This window comes from Pyrus communis, chromosome 13 (genome assembly GCF_041283825.1).
Source record: "Pyrus communis isolate YQ-2024b chromosome 13, ASM4128382v1, whole genome shotgun sequence".
Lineage (NCBI taxonomy): Eukaryota > Viridiplantae > Streptophyta > Magnoliopsida > Rosales > Rosaceae > Pyrus > Pyrus communis.
In genome coordinates, this window is record NC_142577.1 from 31,258,104 (window position 1) to 31,279,734 (window position 21,631).

The window sequence follows — 21,631 nt, forward strand, 5'->3', positions numbered from 1 at the left end:
TTCTCACGGATTTGTATCTAACATTAATATGTCTATTTAATTTCTTATTTGTATGTGTCTACCTCACTAAATCTATCACGACCTTATTATCACAATGTATGGAAATGGCAGGTATATGCTTGCTCACCAAAGGGATATCAAGCAAAAAGCCTCTATACATGCATTATCAAGAGCTATGAGTTCAGATTCCATTGTACTTCTAGAAATTATTGTTAGTTTCTTAGATCCCCAAGATATAGCTGCTCCTCCCAATAAAAATACATAACCTGAAGTAGATTTCACTTCGGAGCTATTAGTGATCCAATTTGCATCACTGTACCCTTCTACAACATAAGGAAATCCTTTATAGTGTATAGAATAATCCATAGTTCCTTTTAGATACTTAAATACTCGCCTTAAAGCATTCTAGTGTTCTTGACTTGGATTATGAGTGTGTCTACTTAGCCTTCCAATCGCATAAGCTATATTAGGTCTAGTTTTATTTGCTATATACACCAAAGACCCAATCATTTGAGAATACTGGAGTTGACACACGGGTTCACCACTATTTTTAAGTAAGCACACGCTTGGTTCATATGGTGTCGAGACAGGATTGCAATTGAAAAAGTTGAACTTCTTAAGTATTTTCTCAATTGAACTAGCTTGGTTTATAATAAAACATGTTTGTGTCCTTTCTACTTTCATTCCCAAAATACTATTGGCTTCTCCTAGATCTTTCATGTCAAATCTCTTTGATAGATAAGACTTAACATCTTTCACAATTTCCAGACTAGTTCCAAATAATAATATATCATCGACGTAAAGACATAAAATAACACATTGTCCATTTCCTTATAGTAGACACACTTTTCATGCTCATTAATTTCAAAATCATATTCTGAAATGACTTTATCAAACTTCTCATGCCATTGCTTAGGAGCTTGCTTAAGCCCATATAATGATTTAGCCAACTTACACACTTTACGTTCTTGACCTTTCACTATAAATCCTTTGGGCTGCTCCATGTAAATTTCTTCATCTAAGTCTCCATTCAAAATTGTTGTTTTAACATCCATTTGATGAACTACTAAATTGTGTATAGAAGCTAATGCTATGAGGATCCTAATTGTGGTAATCCTAGACACAGGAAAGTAAGTGTCAAAATAATCAATTCCTTTATTTTGAGTGAATCCTTTGACTACTAGCCTAGTTTTGTACTTGTCTATACTTCCATCAGGCTTCAATTTCTTCCTAAATACCCACGTACAACCAATTGGTGTAGTACTGGGTGGTAAATCCGTTAACTCCCAAGTGTTGTTTTGTAAAATAGACTCAACTTCACAATTTATAGCTTCTTTCCAAAATGGAGCATCAACAGAGATCATGGCTTCTTTATATGTTGTTGGATCACCTTCAATTAAAAAATATATATAAAAATCATCGTCAAAGTTCTTCTCCACTCTAGGTCTCTTACTCATTCTAAGTTCTGTTGGAGGTTCTTCTTCATTTGTGTCTTGATGACTAATACTTGTGGAGGCTTTATCAGTACTAGTGCATGATCTATCTACCATTTGCTTTTGCATTCTAGTCTTGAAAGGAAATATGTCTTCAAAATATGTTGCATCCCTAAACTCCAATATAGTGTTATTCGAATTTCATTTATTTCAGAGTTGATGACTAAAATTCTATTGGCACTACTATCATGAGCATAACCTAAGAAAACAGTATCCACAATTTTAGGTCCTATCTTCTTTCTCTTAGGTTATGGGATTGCAACTTTAGCCAAACACCCCCACACTTTCAAGACTTGGAGATTTGGTGTTCTCTTTTTCCAAATTTCATATGGAGTAGTAGCGTTGTCTTTAATGATTATTCTATTTGATATAAAACATGCAGTCAAAATTGCTTCACCCCCACAAATTTTTTTGGTAATCCAGAACTCAAAAGCATTGCATTCATCATGTCCAGTAAGGTCTTATTCTTCCTTTCTACAACTCCATTTGATTGTGGAGAATAGGGTGCAGTTACTTCATGTATAATACCATGCTTTTCACAAAAAATACTAAGATCGGTAAGAGTGTACTCACCACCTCTATCAGACCTAAGTCTCTTTATTTACCACCTCTATCACCACCTCTAGTTGATTTTCCACATCTTGAATTTACCAAATACTTCGACCTTGGTCTTTATCAAATAAATATAATAATACTTCGAACAATCATCTATAAATGTGACAAAATACTTATTACCAGCTCTAGTAGGTAATCTATTTGAGTCACAAACATCACTATGTATAGGCTCTAAAACTTGGGTATTTCTTTCCACGGACTTAAAAGGTTTCTTGGGTTGTTTTGCTTGTACAGAAATTTCACACTTATGCTTAAGATTCACAAACATCACTATGCTTAAGGTTTCTTGGGTATAATTCTCATCATATTTTATTGTACTTTACTTATACTCTTATATTACGTGTGAAATGAGTTCATTCTCGCTCACAAGCGTACTCTTAAGCTTAGGCACTTTTAAGTTCAAATTTATTCACATTTTTCACATCACTACACTGTATGGCTTCGTCACTCTCCTAGTGTCGGCCAACACAGCTCGATTCAGAGTCCAGATGGACATTTCGGATTGGGATGTGTCATAACATCTCTAGTTAAATTTATAACAAAGTGAGATAAGTATGTGATCGTTAAAAATGACTCTCACGTAATGTATGTACATGTGTGTATGTCCATAATTTATTTATTTATTTTAATTAGGTTGTCTTGGATCTGTGACATGACTCATTTTAAACCTGACTTTCATGAATATATATGCAAAATGTATGAGAATTAGATACATTAAATGAAAAACATATTGAAAACCCAAAATAAAATAAAAAAATGAAGAAAAGGAAACGAGAATTCGTCCCGTAAAGAAAAGAAAAATGGATAAGGTGGAGAGTTGAGGAAGGTGAGTGATGGGTGGCTAGTCCTGTCAATTTTGATTTGGGGAAGGAAGGAGATACAAGAAGGCAATGCTGTTTTTACTCACCCACTCGTCATATTAACGCACGCTTTAAGATATACCTTTACAAAAATTTATTTAATTTGAAGACCGTTTAGTAATTCGTATGAATCAAATTAATTGATCATTAATTATAAAAATATAATTATTTACAATAACAATCAATCTGTTCGATGCATATAGATAACTATCAAATTAATAAATTTCTTTGAACATGATCTTAAATAATGATAAATAAAATAATCATTTTCGATTATGACATTGGAATATAAACTATAACCATGTGGCCAGTGAAAAGGAGTATTTCCCTCCAAATGGGAAGGAGGCAAATATCAGCTTATGGATTAGCAGGAGAAATGACCGCATATAGTTTTTGGAAGCGCAAGACAAAAAAAGGTGATGAGTAAACAGATATTAGTAGCAAAATAGAAGTGACAAAAAATAAAAAAGAGATCATAAAATATTAGGAGTTTTAACGAAATATAAACATTTTCGGTACTGTTTATTTTTAACAAAAAATCATATTTTTATCTTTTTTGATACTATTCATTATATATTTATTTTTCATTTTTCATCAAAACTAATTTTTTTTTTTAATTTTTCTTTAATTTTCCTTAAAATATTTGAAAGGAAGAAGAGTGAAAGGGGACAGATGAGAGATTTTCTCTAACTGAGCTCTTAAAAGTAATTTTTAAAAAATTTTGAACTGTCACATTTGTGACTTTTGGTGGGTCCGGGTGGGGTGTGGGTCAGAGTTTGTATTTTTGGAGAGTTTAGAATTCAGATTTCAACAAAAGAAAAAAAAATACAATAGATTTTAATTTTAAATCTTGTAAATACGGAGTTTGAAACCAACTAATTCATACCCAGGTCGTGAAAGGAAAGCGGCTGAAGGTCGTGTGCGTCTGCGTGTACTTAATTATATATTGGCGCTGCTGCTGCCACTAGCCCCGCCGTTGCCATTTTATTTGAGCAATCTATTCTGCTCTGGTCTTGTCTGCTCCGGGGAATGAATGAATGAAATTGGAGTTGGAAGCAGAGGGATACTCGCTGAGGCGCAGTCTCTGGTAACAGTAACTACTAAATTCTTTTAAGAATACTCTAATTACTAATTAATTACTACTCTCTGCTGTACGGTACCTTTGTCTTTCGTCTTTCTGTCTCTCTGTCGCGTACATTTTCAATTTCAACTTTGACAAGAAATGTAATTTTAGATTTTGTGACAACTTTGAGAGAGTGTGAAGAAGAAGCAGCAACAGCGACAAAAGAAAGAAACCTCAACGTAATGTACCTCTGTATTCTACTCTTCATATTTCCTATCGCTCTCTTCTCCCGATCTAATCTCTTTTATCCCTTAACTTGTTCTGTATTTGAATTTTCAATTTTGAAATGTGAAGGCACTGAACGTTACGGAACGGAACGGAGTGAATTCTTCGAGATCCGGAATGGAACCACAATCATCACCGTCCTCATCGTTTTCAGCAGTAACTTGACATTTGAGATTTGATTTCAGTGTGTGGACCGCGGCAGACTGGTTTGGTCCGTGCTGCTGCTATATTTACCTAGGGCGGCTAGGGTTTCTCTTTTCTTCTTCTTCTTCTTCCCCCATGACTACTAAACGCGCTTACAAGCTACGTATCCTCCTCTTGGTTTATTTATTTCGTTATGTGCTCTACAGTTTCCCTCCCTCATTTGTAGATTGCACACACACACAATCTATGATTTTGCTTTTTATACTTAAACACACTGTTGTGTGTGTGTGTGTGTATGTATGGGTATCAGATTCAGAATAATATCTCCCATAGTTCTAGCCTTAACCTGTGGTGTGGCTCAGAGGAATTTGTAGCACATTCTGCAGCTGTGAATTGCCTCAAGATTGGCAGAAAATCTTCGAGAGTTCTTGTCACCGGCGGAGAAGATCACAAGGTCAATCTCTGGGCCATTGGGAAACCCAATGCCTTACTGGTAACCTTCGCTCCCTGTCTCCTTTTGAGGTTAATATTTGATGCTGCTGCAAGTTTTCCAGCGACATTGTATAGTTATCAACTTGGAACAAATTTGTTATTTCATTAATTCTAATCTTCTCAACGTGCCTTCATGCCCAGAGTTTGTCTGGACACACCAGTGGAATTGATTCAGTAAGCTTTGATTCTTCAGAGGTCTTAGTAGCTGCAGGAGCTGCAAGTGGGACAATTAAGCTTTGGGATTTAGAGGAGGCAAAGAGTATGCCGTTTGTTATTTTTTTTTTTTTTTGCAATATTTTAATTTAAATTCTTCCAAACAAGAGAACACCCCCAACCGAAATTGTACTGGAGCTTTTTTAGATATCTATTTTATGGTGTCAAATTGTCTTTTATATCTTTTATTGGTTTTGCTATGTGATTTTTTGTGTAGTTGTTCGCACACTTACTGGTCACAGATCCAATTGTATATCTGTGGACTTTCATCCTTTTGGGGAGTTCTTTGCATCTGGCTCCTTAGACACAAATCTCAAAATATGGGATATCAGGAAGAAGGGGTGTATTCACACATACAAAGGCCATACACGAGGGGTCAATGCTATCAGATTTACCCCGGATGGCCGCTGGGTTGTTTCTTGTGGAGAGGACAACACTGTGAAGGTTAGTATTCCTTTTCTCTTGCAAAATAATTAATTCTATTTTCTTTGGCCGTTATTTTGGATGTTGATACATGTAATCTATAGACAAATTATGCCATTTGCCATTTTCTTCAGACAACATATAAACTAAAGTCTATTATTTCACAGTTGTGGGACCTGACTGCTGGAAAGATGCTGCATGATTTCAAGTGTCATGAGGGCCAGGTTCAGTGCATAGACTTTCATCCCCATGAGTTTCTGCTAGCAACAGGTTAGTGATCTTCTTTTGTACTCATCAGTCATGTGTTGAGCTGGAGTTATTAGCTGTATATTACAGTATGGGTGTCAATATCGTCGGTGTATTCTGATGGTCCCTCGAGGTATTGGATTATTGTTTATATATTGAAGTGCCATTTTGTCATCCTACAGCTCAACATAGGCCATTGCTTCATTGTAGGCTGCATCTTTCTTGCTATGGATAGTAGTTTTACCTGCTGTTTTCATTTCTTATTGAAATCGGTTTACCTATTATCTGGTTCTTAACTGGATCAGTTTGATCATTGGATACCCTGGTGTCTGCTGCTTTGTGTTGTGTAATGGGGCAAGAAAATCTATAAATAATAAATATAAGTTGGAATATGAATATCTTTCTGAGATATCTTTCTGTGACTTAAGATGGAATATCCGGATATATCTAGGTTTTGAATCTCATTGATGTAGGACAATCAGAAGCCATATGGATATAAGAAGATATCTGGAATCACTCTGGCCATGGCATCATGCCAGACATGATTGGAATCACCACAATAGAGAAATTAGAAAGATTCTTTTACTAACTCTGACAGTAAAAGCTTACAAAGTAGTCCCCGTAGGCTAATTGGGTGGGACATGAGTCCGGAAAGATACACATTAATATACTTACAAATTCTAGCAACTAATTTGTGAGACCTAAACACATTACTTTTTTAACTGAGAGAGACTCAACCATGGAATACAAGCTGCATCGGGTGTGTTGTGCGATCAAACTCAAGGGAAAATTTTATAGGACGGCAATAAGGCCAACAATGCTTATGGCACGGAATGTAGGGTGGTCAAGCATCACCATGTGCAAAAAATGAGTGTAGTGGAGATGAGAATGCTTCGTAGATATGTGGGCACACGAGAAAGGACATGATCCAGAATGAGGATATCCAAGGTAAAGTAGGAGTGGCCACAATTGAAGATAAGATGAGAGAAAATCGGTTAAGGTGGTTTGGACATGTGAACCGAAGACCTGCAGATGCTCCAGTTAGAAAATGCAATTATGAGATAGAGGCTCAAGGTAAAAGGGATGAAGGAAGAGACTTTAAGAAAAAAACATGGAGTAGTTGGAGCTAACAGAAGATTTGGCGCAAAACCGAGCACAGTGGCGTTTTAGGATTCATATAGCCGACCCCACTTTTAGTGGGATAAGGCTTTGTTGTTAATATTTTTGTTAAAGAACATTGTTGAGTTTTTCTATTTTTGACACATTTTTCCTTTCCAAACGTAGATTTGTATGTCTGAAATTTCAATATCAGTGCTGATTTTACTTTATTGATCGCCTTAAACTCTACCCATAGAAAAGTCATGTACATATTTTACCATGTTCTGACCTTGACGTCTTTGAGATTCCCCAAAACACCAATGACTGACAAGTGAATTTTCATGTATGTATCCTATTTTAATGGGAACTTGCGAGTCGATCTGTCTGGCTCTTTTGCTGCTGTCAATGTTGGTTATGAAAGTAACAATAATAGTGTCATTTCAAAGTTGTGTGGTTTGTTTCAATTATCAATAAATGTGCATAACATGCTGCTCAAATCATATAAAGTGCTTATTACTTCTGCTTTTATTCCAGCATGTGAACTGTAAACTCTGGTAATCTGTAATCATTTACACTGCACATCTGTCCTTGTACAGTATTTCACATATATTGCTTTCTTCTCCCTTCCTCACTTCCTTTCAGGTTCAGCAGATAGGACAGTCAAATTTTGGGACCTCGAAACCTTTGAGCTAATTGGCTCAGCTGGACCTGAGGTACCGTGTACCTCATGAATACTGCTCTTGGCTCTTAATTAGTAAAAGTATTGGTCCATATTGCCAAGAAATTAAGATTCTCATGATTTTCTTTCTATAAGGAGATTATCTATCTCATTTCTAGTTTCTAACAGACAACTGGAGTGCGTTCTTTGACTTTTAGCCCGGATGGGAGAGTCCTACTCTGTGGATTGCATGAAAGTTTAAAGGTAAGCTCATATAATCCTTCATAATAATCAGGATTATCAGGTATGCATACTTTATAATTTTACTATGTAGGTTTTCTCGTGGGAGCCAATAAGATGCCATGATGCTGTGGAGGTGGGATGGTCTCGATTGTCAGATCTTACTGTTCATGAGGGAAAGCTTCTTGGATGCTCATACAATCAGAGTTGTGTTGGAGTGTGGGTTGTAGACATCTCGGTATTATTCAGTTTATCTTTGTTCTTGGAGTGTTTTCTTGGTTTCTAGCCCTGGTGCTATTAACTATTGATTTCAAACTTATCTGTTGCTTGGTATAGCGCATAGAACCGTATGCAATTGGTAATGCCAGCAGATTGAGTGAGCACTCAGAATCTAAATCATTGTCTGGTGGGAATCTCTCCGTGCTCAATGAAAATGCTGCCAAATCTAGTTTGGGCCGGTTATCTATTTCTCAAAATTCAGATTCTTTAGTGAAGGAAACAAAGTCTCTTGGAAGGTTATCAGTTTCACAGAATTCAGATCTCGTTAAGGAGCCAAAAATTATTGCATGTAGGCAAACTATTAGCCTTTTTAATTTTTAATTTTTGCGGTGTCAATGAGATTCTCAGATTTTTTTTTTATCACAGATCTTACCTTAGCTTGTTTACATTTCTTATGTTATTACTTCATTCTGATGTTGACTTTTTAATGCCTGATGATTATCCTCTGAATGAAGCCACAGGAAGTTTTCCTGTTACTCCTCAAAGGATCAATTTGAATTCCAGTCCAAAAACTATTGCGGCTAGTTCAGTGGCAGTTCCTACTGTAACAACCCTGAAGAGGAGTTCTACTAAGACCCATTCAACAGCTAATATTCCAACATTTAACAAGTCTGATGTCATACCTGTAATTGTGCCAAGAACTAGTATGAGGTCAGAGCTGTCAGCTGAATCTAGAAAAGAGGTCGGCATTGCTGGAAGACCACTGGCGTTATCTTTGCAGTCAAAGGCAACTGATCTCCGGAAGTTGTCCAATAGCAGAGAAGAAGTGGATAAGCCAGCTGTGTCTGAATCCCCTGCTTCTAAGGCTATTGAATTAAGCAGTGCGGCAGATAAGAATGGCTTCTCAACAGTTATAAATTCAACTCGGGAAATACATGCTGAAAAAAACACAAAGGATGATATATGTTTTGCGCCTGGGAAGCTTGAAACAAGTTCAATGATGGAGCTGACTGCAAGTTACCAGCATGAAAGTTGTATGTATCTAATCTTGGTAGCACGCTTTCCACTCATATCCAATATATTCAATATATTGTCATTTAGTCTAATTTTGGATCTTGATTCTTGGGGTGGTTGTTTTGAAGATGTTTATACATCATTGACATGTCTATAATGAGCCATACTATCGTAAGTCTGATGATTTTCTAGTCTCTGCAACACAAGCCTTCAATGTGTGAACACTGGAGATTATATTGATATTTTAAATATCTTTATGGGCAGAATATTGTAAATATTAAATTTATAATATCAGCTGCTCAAACCTTCATGTGTGTGAATTGGGGAGGTCGCCCTCCCCCCTGCCTGACCCCTTACTTAAATAATTGTTTTGTGGTACCAAAATAATGTTATAGCCTTATAGGTTTCTAGTATTATCTTGGAAATAAAACAGTTTTCATAATCAGTTGTGAAGGTTGTACAAGGCTGGTAGAATGAACCAAGCATACAGTAGAACCACAAGCATCTCATTTCCTCAAATGATTGATAATCAATACTTCACGTAGGTTTTTATCAGATAGTCACGCAAAGAAAGGAATTGTCACTAGTGTGAAAGCAAGCAGATGGACGGCTGATCATGAAAACCAAAATAAGCAACTAACCCTTTGTGGATGGTATTGCCAACCAAGGGACTGGGAAAATTCCTTACTCTGAAAATGGATTCTCCATATGCGCAGTCTGAATGGCTGTTATAAGAACTTGTGTATGTTTTGCATATTCATTGCCGTCATTTCCCATGTGTTTTAGTTTGGTTTCTCTATTGTATAGTATTTTATTCTATATTATCTGTAATGTTTTCCTTAATGACTGATGGCATTGTACATGTGGGTTTGTCTATCTTTTTCATACCTTTGAGACCGAGTGTCGTTGTCAAACCTTAAGCTTCAATTTTTTTTCACTTTTGTTTCTTTTTTGTTATTAAGATGAGGCTCCAGGGCACAAGGTGATTAGAGATGCACATTTTGCTGAAGGTCAAAGAGGAGGTATAGTGTTTTTGCTTGTGCGTCATTTATAAGACTAGTCTAGTGAAGTATGACCCAAGCTCTGTATGGTATATCTAGGGAGAATGCGCTCAATCGCTGTAAATTGGGAGAAAAGAGAGAGAAATTCTAACTACGAGGGACCTACTTCCAACGGTACCATGGGAACAGCATCTGCACCAAACATTATCCCTTTAATTGCGGTATGGCCACATCTTTGTTCTGCCTTTTGGTGCCATCTTTCTTTCTTGATACACATCACATATTGTACTTAAGAAAATGACATGGGAATATTCTGTCATTTTTTAAAGAATGACATTAACCATGAGATAATTTAATTGCAAATTGATTGCCCAATTCTCAATGTACTTTTCTTTCCCCATAATGTCATGATATGAGGACTGACTAGAAACCATGGATAGAGCACTGTAGTAGAGACCATGGAACTGTATAAGATTGATCATTTTCTCATGATAGCTTCTGGATGGTGTTCCGTTTTGGTGGACAAAATTTGTAACCTATGCCATCTTCTTTTTGTTTGAAGTTTAAGCAACGAGGTTATCCTACATCTACTGAAAAAGAAACAGTGACTGCTAGTGATGAGGATGCTATTGCAGATCTCCTGGAAAAACACAATCTATTTGTTGGCTCCATGCAATCTCGTCTTGCCAAATTACAGGTTATATTTATTGGTTTTGAGACTATTTTTAAGTGTTTATGTGGTGCTATTGTTTTCTATGTGCATCTTTTCTTTCTTTACATGAATTTTGGGCGTTGGTAAGTTGATGGGAGCTCAATGCTTGTTAATTGGGGTTGTCAATAAAGCTTAGATCAACTATCTTTCAATAATTCATTGTATTCCATCTTTCTTCCTTCTATAGAATTTCTTGAGCTTTATTTTTCTGTTTGCAACTTTGTAGCCACAGAAATGCAAGATCTTTTGAATGTTTTTTTAATAGCAGTTATTTCAGTGTTTATTTTTTATTTTTTTTATGCTAGTAGTGTTTTGAATGGCAGATAAGGTTGGGGATAGATAGGGGCCTAGGGTTTGGGATAGGTTTCAAACTAATGGTTCCGTGTAGGAGGTTATATAAGAATGGCTGAGCTGCAATGAGGAACTACCAATCAGTGCTCAGTTACAATAATAATAGTGACAATTTGCTGACAGAATACATTTAACTATCACCTAATAAATTCATGAATGTTATTGGTAGCCCTTTGCAGGTAGTCTATAGATATTGGGAAAGGAATGATGTTAAGGCAGTCCTTGGTGAAATGGAGAAGATGGCTGATCATGCTGTAAGTATAGAACTGAAGTTTTTCTTGAGCCCTCAATTTCTAGATACTATTGAATGTGGAGCAATCATCCCTTTTAGTTATTGTATAGAATTAAAGTTTCTGTATAATGTTTGTGCTTTTAATCCAGGTCATTGCAGACGTAGTTGGCATTATGACAGAAAAATTTGATATTGTCACGCTGGATATATGCACTTGTCTTCTGCCACTCCTCACTGGCCTTCTAGAAAGTAACATGGATAGGTAAGAAGTTTTAGCAGTATCTTCCGTTTTTCTCTTTTTATTTATTTGGGGTCTTTGTCGTGGATTCAGGTAGTGGGCCTTCTAGAATCTTAATGACATTAAACAGCTTCCAGAAACTTTTCTTCTTTATATATTCATTTTGAGTTTTAGTTATGATCAGCTGCACATAAGTAATAAATTTGTGCTTTGGTTTTCCTCTGTTATATCTGAGTTATGGGATACATTCCCCTTTTTACTTGTTGTCTTTTTCTTTTGTTCTATCGCATAAGGGGGCTCACTATGTCATAGGTGTCCTCTGCTCCCCAATGTTTTCTAAAGTGCTATGCATACACATAGAAGTATCATCCATTCATTTGTTATGTTATAACTTTCTGTGGATTTCTGAGCGTGTCGCACTTTTGGCTTTGAAATTGGAAAAGCTGGTGCAAGTTGTCTCTGGGAAACCAGTCTAATATTTCTTTCAACTAAATATGCTTTGTGCTTTTGAAGTGATTTATTTTCAATCATTTCTTTTAGGAGTGATGCTCCGCCACCACATTATTTTTTTCCATTTAAAATGGAATGGCATGTGGATTTCTGGTGCACTACGGGCACCATATTCACAGGTTTGATATGAATGAAATAGTGACATGCCATCGATTGCCCATAAAATTTCACTAACGAGAACAATTGTTTATGAAATCAAGAAAAAAAAAGGCGGGGTAGGGTGTTGGTGGCTGTGAAAGAGGGGCCTCTAATAGCAATTTTCCGGTGAAGGATGGATGTTACCTGGGTGAAGAATATTTAGGATCCTGGGTCTGGTTGCTTTGTGGTAGAATGACAGACCCCTTGTAGTAGTCAAGCTGAATTGGATAGGCAATAATAACATTCCTGATTAGCAAATAAATTCACAGCCATTCTTTACTAGGTTTTGTGCTCGGGATCTTTCATCTGCAATTTTGATACTCATTATTTGACGGGCCTGATCTTTATTCAGGCATTTAGGCATTTCTTTGGACATGCTGCTCAAGTTGGTTAGAGTATTTGGTTCTGTGATCTATTCAGCAATATCTGCATCATCATCTGTTGGCGTTGATATTGAAGCCGAGAAAAGGTATGCTTTTAATTGTTCTGATATACATTTTTCTTTACCTTATATCTAGATTTAAGCATGATCAGCTTTGAGGTGGCTATCTTTTTGAAATGGTTATCCTAGGCTGGAGCGTTGCAACATCTGTTTTATGGAGCTTGAAAAGGTCAAATGCAGTTTGCCTGCTCTTACCAGGTGCCTGTTTTTCTTTAGTTTGCTTCAATACAGGGGTTTTTTTCCCTCATTTAATGAATTATGCTGGAGATGTCAATACTCTTTTGTGCGTTCTTTTTTACCCATAGAAGAGGAGGATCAATTGCAAAGTCTGCACAGGAGTTGAGTTTAGCTCTTCAGGAAATTTCATGACTGAAAAAGTGTGCATAGTGAAGGTGCAGTATGGAGGGAGTTTGTGCATTTTGGAGTTGTGAACCCCTCTTCTCTCTTGCAACACCGCCCTGATGGTTCAATGCTCTCTGTGTTGTGTGGCCTGGCAGGCTCGGGCAGTCCCTGATTGTACATTAATCCTAAGTGGAGAACTGGTACAAGCTAACTCTAAACTATTAACTAAAACGAGAGGCTAATTGACGACGTGTCACTCTACTCAGTGGAGATCGCTCCACTCCGTTTCACTCGTAACCCAACATGGCAGCATCCAATCGTATCGTCTTTTTTTATGGGTTAATCTGAGCATCAAATTGTATCCTTTGGCCGCATTAACAATTATATATTGGTAAATTATATTTTGCACTCTCAAGTTTGCCTGCAATGGCAATCTCATATTGCGTCTTTTAAACATTGCAATGTCATACACAAATTAATGTCATACATCTGTTAGTCAATTCGTCAATTTGATCATTAAATAATAATGTTTTAACTGTGTGTCCCAAATTTTTATTGATAATGATGTCAAATTTGTGCCATGTGGACAACAACTAATTAAAATTATATAAAAAGAGACTTCGGATGCGGTCCCTAACTACCAATGTTCTTTGATTGAAACTTTGGTGGTTTTTAGTTTTTTAAGTCCTTGACATTAATGTGACAATGTATTTTTATGTAGGTTTTTGTATTTTTAAATTAAAAATTAAAAATTATAATTGTTTATATTAATGAGATTTTAAATAAAACCTATAATTTATGAGATTAGAAATATTGAATATATAAACAATTAAACATGGATACATTCGTCAAAACTAACAAAAAAAATTATTGTATCAAAACACGAGTACATTTTTCAAAAAAAAAAAAAAAAGGTTTAATAACATTATTAAATTTCTTCTATTAAACTTGGCATGGATACATTCTCAAATTAACGAAATAGAATGTACTCATATAAGTTTAAAAAATGGATTAGAAAAAAAATTGAATGAATTTTATACAAAATGGGTACATTTTATGTTAAAAAATTGTACATTTTACATATAATAAATTGGTATATTTAAAATGAGTACATTTAAGATTAGAAAAAAATTGAAAAATTATAAGAGTGTACATTTAAGATTAAAATATTGAAACGCTTTTTATAAAAGAGTGCTGCATTTTTTCTTTTTTGGAAAACAAAGAGTGCTGCATTTACTTGCAAATATGATCTCTTGTTTTCAAAACGTAAGCGATTGGAAGGTGAAATGCGTATGCAGAACAGTGAACCAATAAAGGCAGGCACTTAACTCTTAAGCGAGGTAGTTGAAATGCATACGCAGAAAACACTGAACAATGTATAATTTGGGTGGAGGCGCCTATGGATTAGAAAGCAGCTTCCATTAACATTCCAAGTCCCCCGAGACAGCATTACTTTAGTATGAACCGTAATGGCAAAATAAAAAAAAAAAAAGAAAAAAAAAAAAGAAAAAAAAGTAACCGTTTATTAAATTATTTAGTCTGGGGTTCTCATAGCTGGTTTTAGACAATGATAAGCTATAAGCTCGTCAGCTGTCACCACTCCAGATCTGGCCCTTCTCCAGATTGGACTTTGTATAAGTTGCACGGAGTTTAAGCTCAAAGATTAATGCTCAAACATGGCCTAAGCTTGAACCAAACTGGAGTGTTCTCCATCTTAACAATCATTTAGTTCAATCTATTAAGAAAAACTAAGGCAATCGATTGATGAACAACAATAGTCTCTGTGCCTGTGAAATGAAACAAGGAGGCAAAACAATCTGTTTCAACTTCTTGTTGCGAATGAAATTTGTTGCTATTATTTCATTCGCAACAAATTTTTGTCAGAAGCTGCATCAATGCGAATGCAACTTTTATCTAGCAGGAGGTGAGGAGGTTAGGCAGGCTAACCAACAAGAAAACTGCAGATTGCTCAATGCTCGAGAAATAATAATAGATCAGACTGATCCATGTGAATGTGATTAAATACGTACAATCAAGTGCAGTTGCAGTTTCTTTGAAACGAGACAGAACTAACTGCTATTACAATTATAATTATAAATATAACTATAATTTATTTGATATATAATGTGTGAGGTGGGGGAGAGAATGATACCGAAATTGATTAAAGATATTCGAACTCGTCCTCCTTGAGATGGGCAAAGAACTTAACTGCGCCACGGCCTTGAACGTCGACGACGAACTGCACCTTATAAGGGAGATTGGCTGAAATCCGCTTGCCCTTCCACAGCCCAACGTACTGCTTCAGCTCACCTTCCATGCCAGTAATGTCTACCTCCGGAACTCTGGGCACGTGGTACACCTTCAGAGGCACCTTCACTGTAACCCTAGATCCGATCTTGGAGGAGGCTGCGGCGGCGGTGGCTTCATCTGATGATGTTGATGGAGATACATCGGCGGCAGCGACCTCGCAAATTACCCTTCTACTTAATTTCCTCCTCCGCGGGCAGTGGGCAGGAGGGGTGGGAGTGAGTTTGTGATGTGAAAAAGAAACTGCCCAACAAGAAGGGAAAGAAAATGAGAACGATTTCATCTGTCCCACATCTGCTACTGCGCTCAGGGATGAAGAGGCGGCGGCTGCCACTGTTGCGATACTCATTGCTCCTGTGTCCATCTATCTTCCACTTATCTAGTAAATCCCTCTCCGTGAACGCACACCCAGTCTTTCTTTTGCTTTCTTTTTTTCTCAACTCGCTCTCCAAACCCCATGCCCCACACGAAAATTCTTCGAATTTGGCTAAAGTTGGAGAGATTTTTTAATGTGACCAATACACGGTATCATTTCGTGTCATTATATAAATGGTGAGATATGTGTGTTAAAAAGTTAATAACTTAACACTATGTTTGGGTGAAGAAATTTAAAATTATTAAGGAATTTAAAAATGACGGAAATTGAAATGACGAGATTTTATTTTCTAGAATTTGTAAATTTTCTTGTTTGGTTAACCTAAAAAAACAATGGAATTGAATACGGAATTTGTTATTTTTAAACTATCAATCATAGAAATTGAGAAATGACACCTATTTACATGGAATTTGAACTTGGGATTTGGAGGTCCCAAATTCCAAGTTTTTTTTCCACACAGAAATTCTAAATTTCTATGTTTATGAATCCAAACAAGAGAATTGGTGCCTGTCAATTTATAAATTCTAACTTTTACCAAAATTCTATGTTTATTTCCTTCATCCAAACATAGTGTAAGGGAATGGTTATTGACAGTCCAAAAATCTCATTCTACATTCCAAACTTTCTATATTTGGAAAGAAAAATACACTTGTGAGTAGTGTAGATAGAGATTTTTTGAGTGCCAATAACACTTCCCTAACTTAAAATATAAAATTTTCCACCACTTATATAAAAACATGTGGTGTACTACACATATTTCCGTCACAGTAAAAATTTTCTAAAGTAGACCCTTATGTCTAGGCCAATCTGATATAACCACAACTATTGAGTAATACTAAAAAGCTCTTCATTTAAAGGTCAATCTGCAATTTACCAATAACGCTTCTTTCTGCAACTGTGCATATCAACCCTTACTATGAGATAATGAGAGACACCACACAACTCAAATGGGGTTACACAAAAATCAAGAATGGAGGACAAGCTTTATTGAAGGTGTTAAGAGACAGCAACCAATATATCTGATGGTGATTGGATCAAGATGAAGATGAGCGATGTTTTATGGTAAAGAAGTCTATAATTTCCTTTGCCAATGAAGATGAGATGTTCAATCATGGGAGTTTGGTCATGGGTACTTCGATCAAAGGGAGTCTAGTCAAGAGAAGTTTGGTCAAGAGGCGTTCGATGGAAGGTCGAGTCATGGGTACTTCGATCAAGGAAGCTTGGTTAAGAGAAGTAGGAACTTGGTCAAAGAGAAGTTTGATTAAAGGGAGTCTGGTCATGAGTAGTTCGACCAGGGGGAGCCTAGTTATGAGTAGTTTGATCAGAAGGTGCTTGGTTATGAGTAGTTTGATCATGGGGAATCTACCATGAGTAGTTCAATTAGGGGGAGCCTGGTTACGAGTAGTTTAATCAGAGGGAGCCTAGTTATGAGAAATTCTATCAATGGTAATTTGATAAAGATGAGCAATCCTATTTTGGTATACCTTTCTAATGGTCTGGAAGGGGAAATTGGTAGGTTTTTCCATCCCATGATGAGTTGACATAAGTTTATTAGGAATTATAGTCTTAGAGGATTTATTTGTTTTCCCAATTGGAGTGGTTTCTTTATTTGGAGTTGTTCTTCGAATTGGAGTTGTTTTCCCAATTGGAGCTGTTTCCCAATTGAAGTTGTTTACCCAATTTAAATTGTTTACCTGAAGTTGTTTTCCAATTGGATTTGGTTCCTCAATTAGAGAAGGATTCATAACTAAATTCCACTTAAGATTAGTAATCCTTATTGAAGAAGATCGTTATTATGTCTATATAAATAGGCTATTGTAGTAGTTTTGAATTGGAGCAAAACAATAAGTTGGATACCACTTAAGGAGTCAGAGTGAGAGAAGGGCAAAATGTGTGCGAGGGAAAAGAAAAGAGATAAGAATGTATTTCTTCTTCTTGTTCTTTCATGTTTTTCGTCAAGTCTTAATCCTAAAGGTTAGACAAGATTATTTATTATACTCATTATTGATATAGTGAAAGATTGTTGTTGTTGTCCCGTGGACGTAGGCACATATAACTGAACCGCGTTACTTTTTTTTTATTTTTTATGTTGATTTATCTTGGTTATTTCTTTTCGATTACCCGAGTGTGTTCTATTTTTCTCATTTTTAAACGTAATATTGACAACTTCTTTTACTTGCTGCATTATTCACAATTCCTTTTTTGCGGCTCCTCTCCTAGCTACATCATATCCTACCTCTTACCACCCAGTCATTCTCCCCCTCCACGCCCCTGCTCTTAACCGCTGCAAGAATTTCGTCGCCCCTCTTATTCAACCGATGCAGCACTTCCATGCTCATTAGGGGCAAATCTAGAAATTTAGTATTGAATGGGCAAAATACATAAGCTTACAAGTGATTGTACCAAGACATTTAAAATTGACTATCAATCAATCAATCACAATTCAAATTCACTATCAATTCATGAAAACATTCAAGTTAATAATATATCTTTAACATCACAAAATCACAATAACCATACTATCCAATTCTCTAATCATATTCTACTAAATCACAAATCAAAATAACCACCAATTCACCATCCAAAAAAACTTTAGAAACTAACAAGTAACAATGGGAATTATACAAAAATAGAAATACATATTGAAACTATGAAATTAAGGATTTAAGTTAAAAATATATACTTGTTCTTATCTATATTTCTTTATATATACTTGTTCTTATCTATATTTCTTTATTGGTGGGTGGATCTTAGCATTAGAGGCGTCAAAGTGATTAAGAAAGAAAGTGAAAATGGATAATTTTGAGCGTTGATAAAGTACAATAGGGTTTGAATGGGAGAAATATGGAAAAAATGGTTGTTGCCATCGAGTCAAAGGAGGGATCTGAAATCTTGAAGGAACAACATGCTGTTGCTTTGTTTTTTAAGCAACACATCTCGTTTTTTGTAAAACATAAGTTATAACTAAGGACCAAACGAGGTTGTTTTGGTACAAGGGTTTTTTTTTTTTTTAATAAATTTCTTCTTCCTCCTTGAATCCATGGGTGAGAAAAACTGCTCTTTGTATGAGAATTTTCCAGGGCTGAGTGGTTAGCTGCCCACCCTTGATTCTCATGCTAGAATGTTATTCGTTGAGAATATATTGTGATGCAGGACAAAACGTTCTTAAGGAGACGAGGGATAGATGACTTGTGATTCGCTCAATCAGCTAATCGTGGATTCTCTCACACGACCAAGCCAAATGCTTGATTTTAGAAGGGGAAATCACTCTCTTCAAATGCTCAAGGCAACTAATTTTTTAATTCATTCCAGTCTCTTTTCTCAAGGGTTTAATACATATATTTATAAGGAATACAACACAATGAAACTCTAGTCCAAATTGGACTTTTGCTCTACCCAAAAATATTTAAAATATTCTTATATGACTACTTAATTATTTGTGTTGCTCTAAAACTCAATTAAATATATTTGATGAATCCAATACGCATGAGACTCGTGGTAGATTCCAATACATGCATGTGAGATTTGGTTATTGCAACATTCTCCTCTTCTCTGAAGAAACTTGTCCTTGAGTTTAAATATTTGTTGACTCCGTTATAATCTTGAAACTGATTTTTACCTTTCCATGCGAACAAGTACTTGGAATATTTTCTTTTTCTTGAAGTGGTAAATTCATGCTCCATGAAAAATCTTGCAATCCAACTGATATCAATCTTCATTTGATTGACTAAATCAACTAAAACTTGAGAAGCTTTCCAATTAAAAATATCAAAACCAATAAAATCAACGTATTCATAAATAACATCTTCCTTCATATCAACAATATCTTGGAATTTGATATCTCCCACTTCAGTAATGTCACCGACTTCCTTCAAAGATTCGAGAGATGAAAACCCTTCTTCTCTCCCACCGAAACTTTTGTTATTACTCAAGTTAAACCCGTCACAAATTTCACAATTACTCAAGCAACGATCAAATAAGGGAGGCATACTCAAATGAATTAAAGATGAAGCCTCAATATTTTCACACCCATAGTTTGAACTAAGATAATCCAAACTAACCGTATCTTGTGCCACTTCATGGTAAAATGCTGAACAAAAATCTCTTTCTTCAGTTGACTCAAACCACATAGTGTTATCATGAAAAAGGTCAACACATTGCAAACAAATGCCTCCCTCCCCTTTGGAAGCTACAACGCCTCGTCGTCGATTTTCGATGCGAGAAATTTGATTGGTGAGATGTCGATGTATCCTCTTAATCTCTTCCATGTCGTCATCAACATACTTGTCATAAACTGGTGGAGAATTCCAATCAACCAAGCTAATCTGTTCAATTATTTGATGTTCAAATGGATGAAAAATATCAGCCATGATCTTCTAATGCAGTGGAAAACCTGCTCTGATACCACTTGATGCAGGACAGAACGTTCTCGAGGAGACGAGGGATAAATGACCTGGGATTCGCTCAACTAGGGGCAACGAAGCTCTCTCACGTTGCTAATCGTGGATTCTCTCACACGACCAAGCCAAATGCTTGATTTTAGAAGGAGAAATCACTCTGATTGATGTAGTAACCAAATCTCTCATGCATGTATTGGAATCTATCAAGAGTCTCATGCGTATTGGATTCATCAAATATATTTAATTGAGTTTTAGAGCAACACAAATAATTAAGTAGTCATATAAGAACATTTTAAATATTTTTGGGTAGAGCAAAAGTCCAATTCGGACTAGAGTTTCATTGTGTTGTATTCGTTATAAATATATGTATTAAATCCTTGAGAGAGGAGACTGGAATGAATTAAAGTATTATTTGCCTTGAGCATTTGAAGAGAGTGATTTCTCCTTCTAAAATGCTTGGTCGTGTGAGAGAATCCACGATTAGCGATGTGAGCAAACTCCATTGCCCCTGGTTGAGCGAATCCCATGTCATTTATCCCTCGTCTCCTTGAGAACGTTCTGTCTTGCATCATATTGTGATATATGTTAAAAAAATGAGACAAATTTGTGAATCACTCATTTGAGATAGTTGTTCGGAATTATGGAGTTGAGATAATAGTTCGAAATTATGGAATTGAGATAATTTGAAAGAATCTTTTGTGTAGTTGAGTTTAACTTTTGTTAGGTACCAGGTCTCAAGTTAGCCTAAAGTGCATAAGATTTTTATCGGGTATTTTGGAGTTGGATAGAAGAAGTTAAAGAAAGATGACTAAAAAAAGAAAAAAATTGGAATGATTGACTTACAAGTGTTGGTTTATGTAACAGAGCTTTCACACAACCACTGCAGTGGTCAAATGCATGGTATGGAAAATACATGTCTACTTGTTCTATTATATAGATTAACAGGTTGAGTAATTGAAGTTAATTAGTTGCATTATGAAATATAACCCATATAGTTGATTATTGATAACATGTTATAATTGAATTATGTGTTACATGACATTTAATTTAGTTTTGTCAATTAATGTTCATGTATATATTGGGTTTTTTTTTTTAATAAGGAATGTCCATATTGAGTTGTTAAAATTCACCACTCCATATTTTTGCAGGTTTATGAACTAGACAATCAAAATAATAGGCGGGATGAGATCAAATTGTTTATTTAGCTTAGTTGATAGAGTGTTGTGTTTTTACTTATGCGTTTTGGATTTGAAAATGTCATTTCTCCAAATTATTGTAATAGTTTGAACTCTCTCCTCTCTTTTTATAATAATATATATATATTTTAAAAAAAGTTCTTTTTATAAGAGAGATTAATTTGACCCTATTTTAGTTTCCTTTTAATTATTAATTAACTCACTTTACATTTATGAATTTTTATCAATTTCGTGTCTGCGGTGTGTCGTTTAAATTAAAAACTAACTGACCGGTAGGTTAATGAGACTTTAACCGTTCACTTGGACCCACTCTGCAATGTCTA

At 35.7% G+C, this 21,631-nt stretch overlaps 2 protein-coding genes across 5 annotated transcripts; one reads left to right on the top strand and one right to left on the bottom strand.

The window, feature by feature from the left end:
* Window positions 1–3,777: 3,777 nt before the first annotated feature.
* LOC137745061 (Transducin/WD40 repeat-like superfamily protein) lies at window positions 3,778–13,529 on the top strand. 4 transcript variants are annotated; one of them, XM_088682587.1, is made up of 20 exons: window positions 3,778–4,055; window positions 4,203–4,270; window positions 4,386–4,623; window positions 4,823–4,953; window positions 5,094–5,211; window positions 5,383–5,609; window positions 5,756–5,858; window positions 7,575–7,645; window positions 7,780–7,854; window positions 7,925–8,068; window positions 8,167–8,398; window positions 8,565–9,083; window positions 10,026–10,085; window positions 10,164–10,285; window positions 10,627–10,761; window positions 11,307–11,381; window positions 11,509–11,621; window positions 12,598–12,714; window positions 12,817–12,885; window positions 12,993–13,529. In XM_088682587.1, the coding sequence occupies exons 3-20, from the start codon at window positions 4,596–4,598 to the stop codon at window positions 13,054–13,056; spliced, it is 2,403 nt and encodes an 800-aa protein (XP_088538713.1). In that variant the 5' UTR covers window positions 3,778–4,055; window positions 4,203–4,270; window positions 4,386–4,595; the 3' UTR covers window positions 13,057–13,529. The 4 variants fall into 4 exon arrangements, 2 of the variants coding, with proteins under 2 accessions (XP_088538713.1, XP_088538714.1); XR_015954799.1 differs by having other exon boundaries at window positions 3,808–4,055; window positions 11,297–11,381; XR_015954800.1 differs by having other exon boundaries at window positions 3,808–4,055; window positions 11,297–11,381; window positions 12,996–13,529.
* A 1,479-nt stretch (window positions 13,530–15,008) lies between these two features.
* Window positions 15,009–15,790, bottom strand: FTRA1 (ferredoxin/thioredoxin reductase subunit A (variable subunit) 1). The gene has a single exon (XM_068484271.2). The coding sequence runs from the start codon at window positions 15,698–15,700 to the stop codon at window positions 15,191–15,193; it is 510 nt and encodes a 169-aa protein (XP_068340372.1). The 5' UTR covers window positions 15,701–15,790; the 3' UTR covers window positions 15,009–15,190.
* Window positions 15,791–21,631: the final 5,841 nt, after the last annotated feature.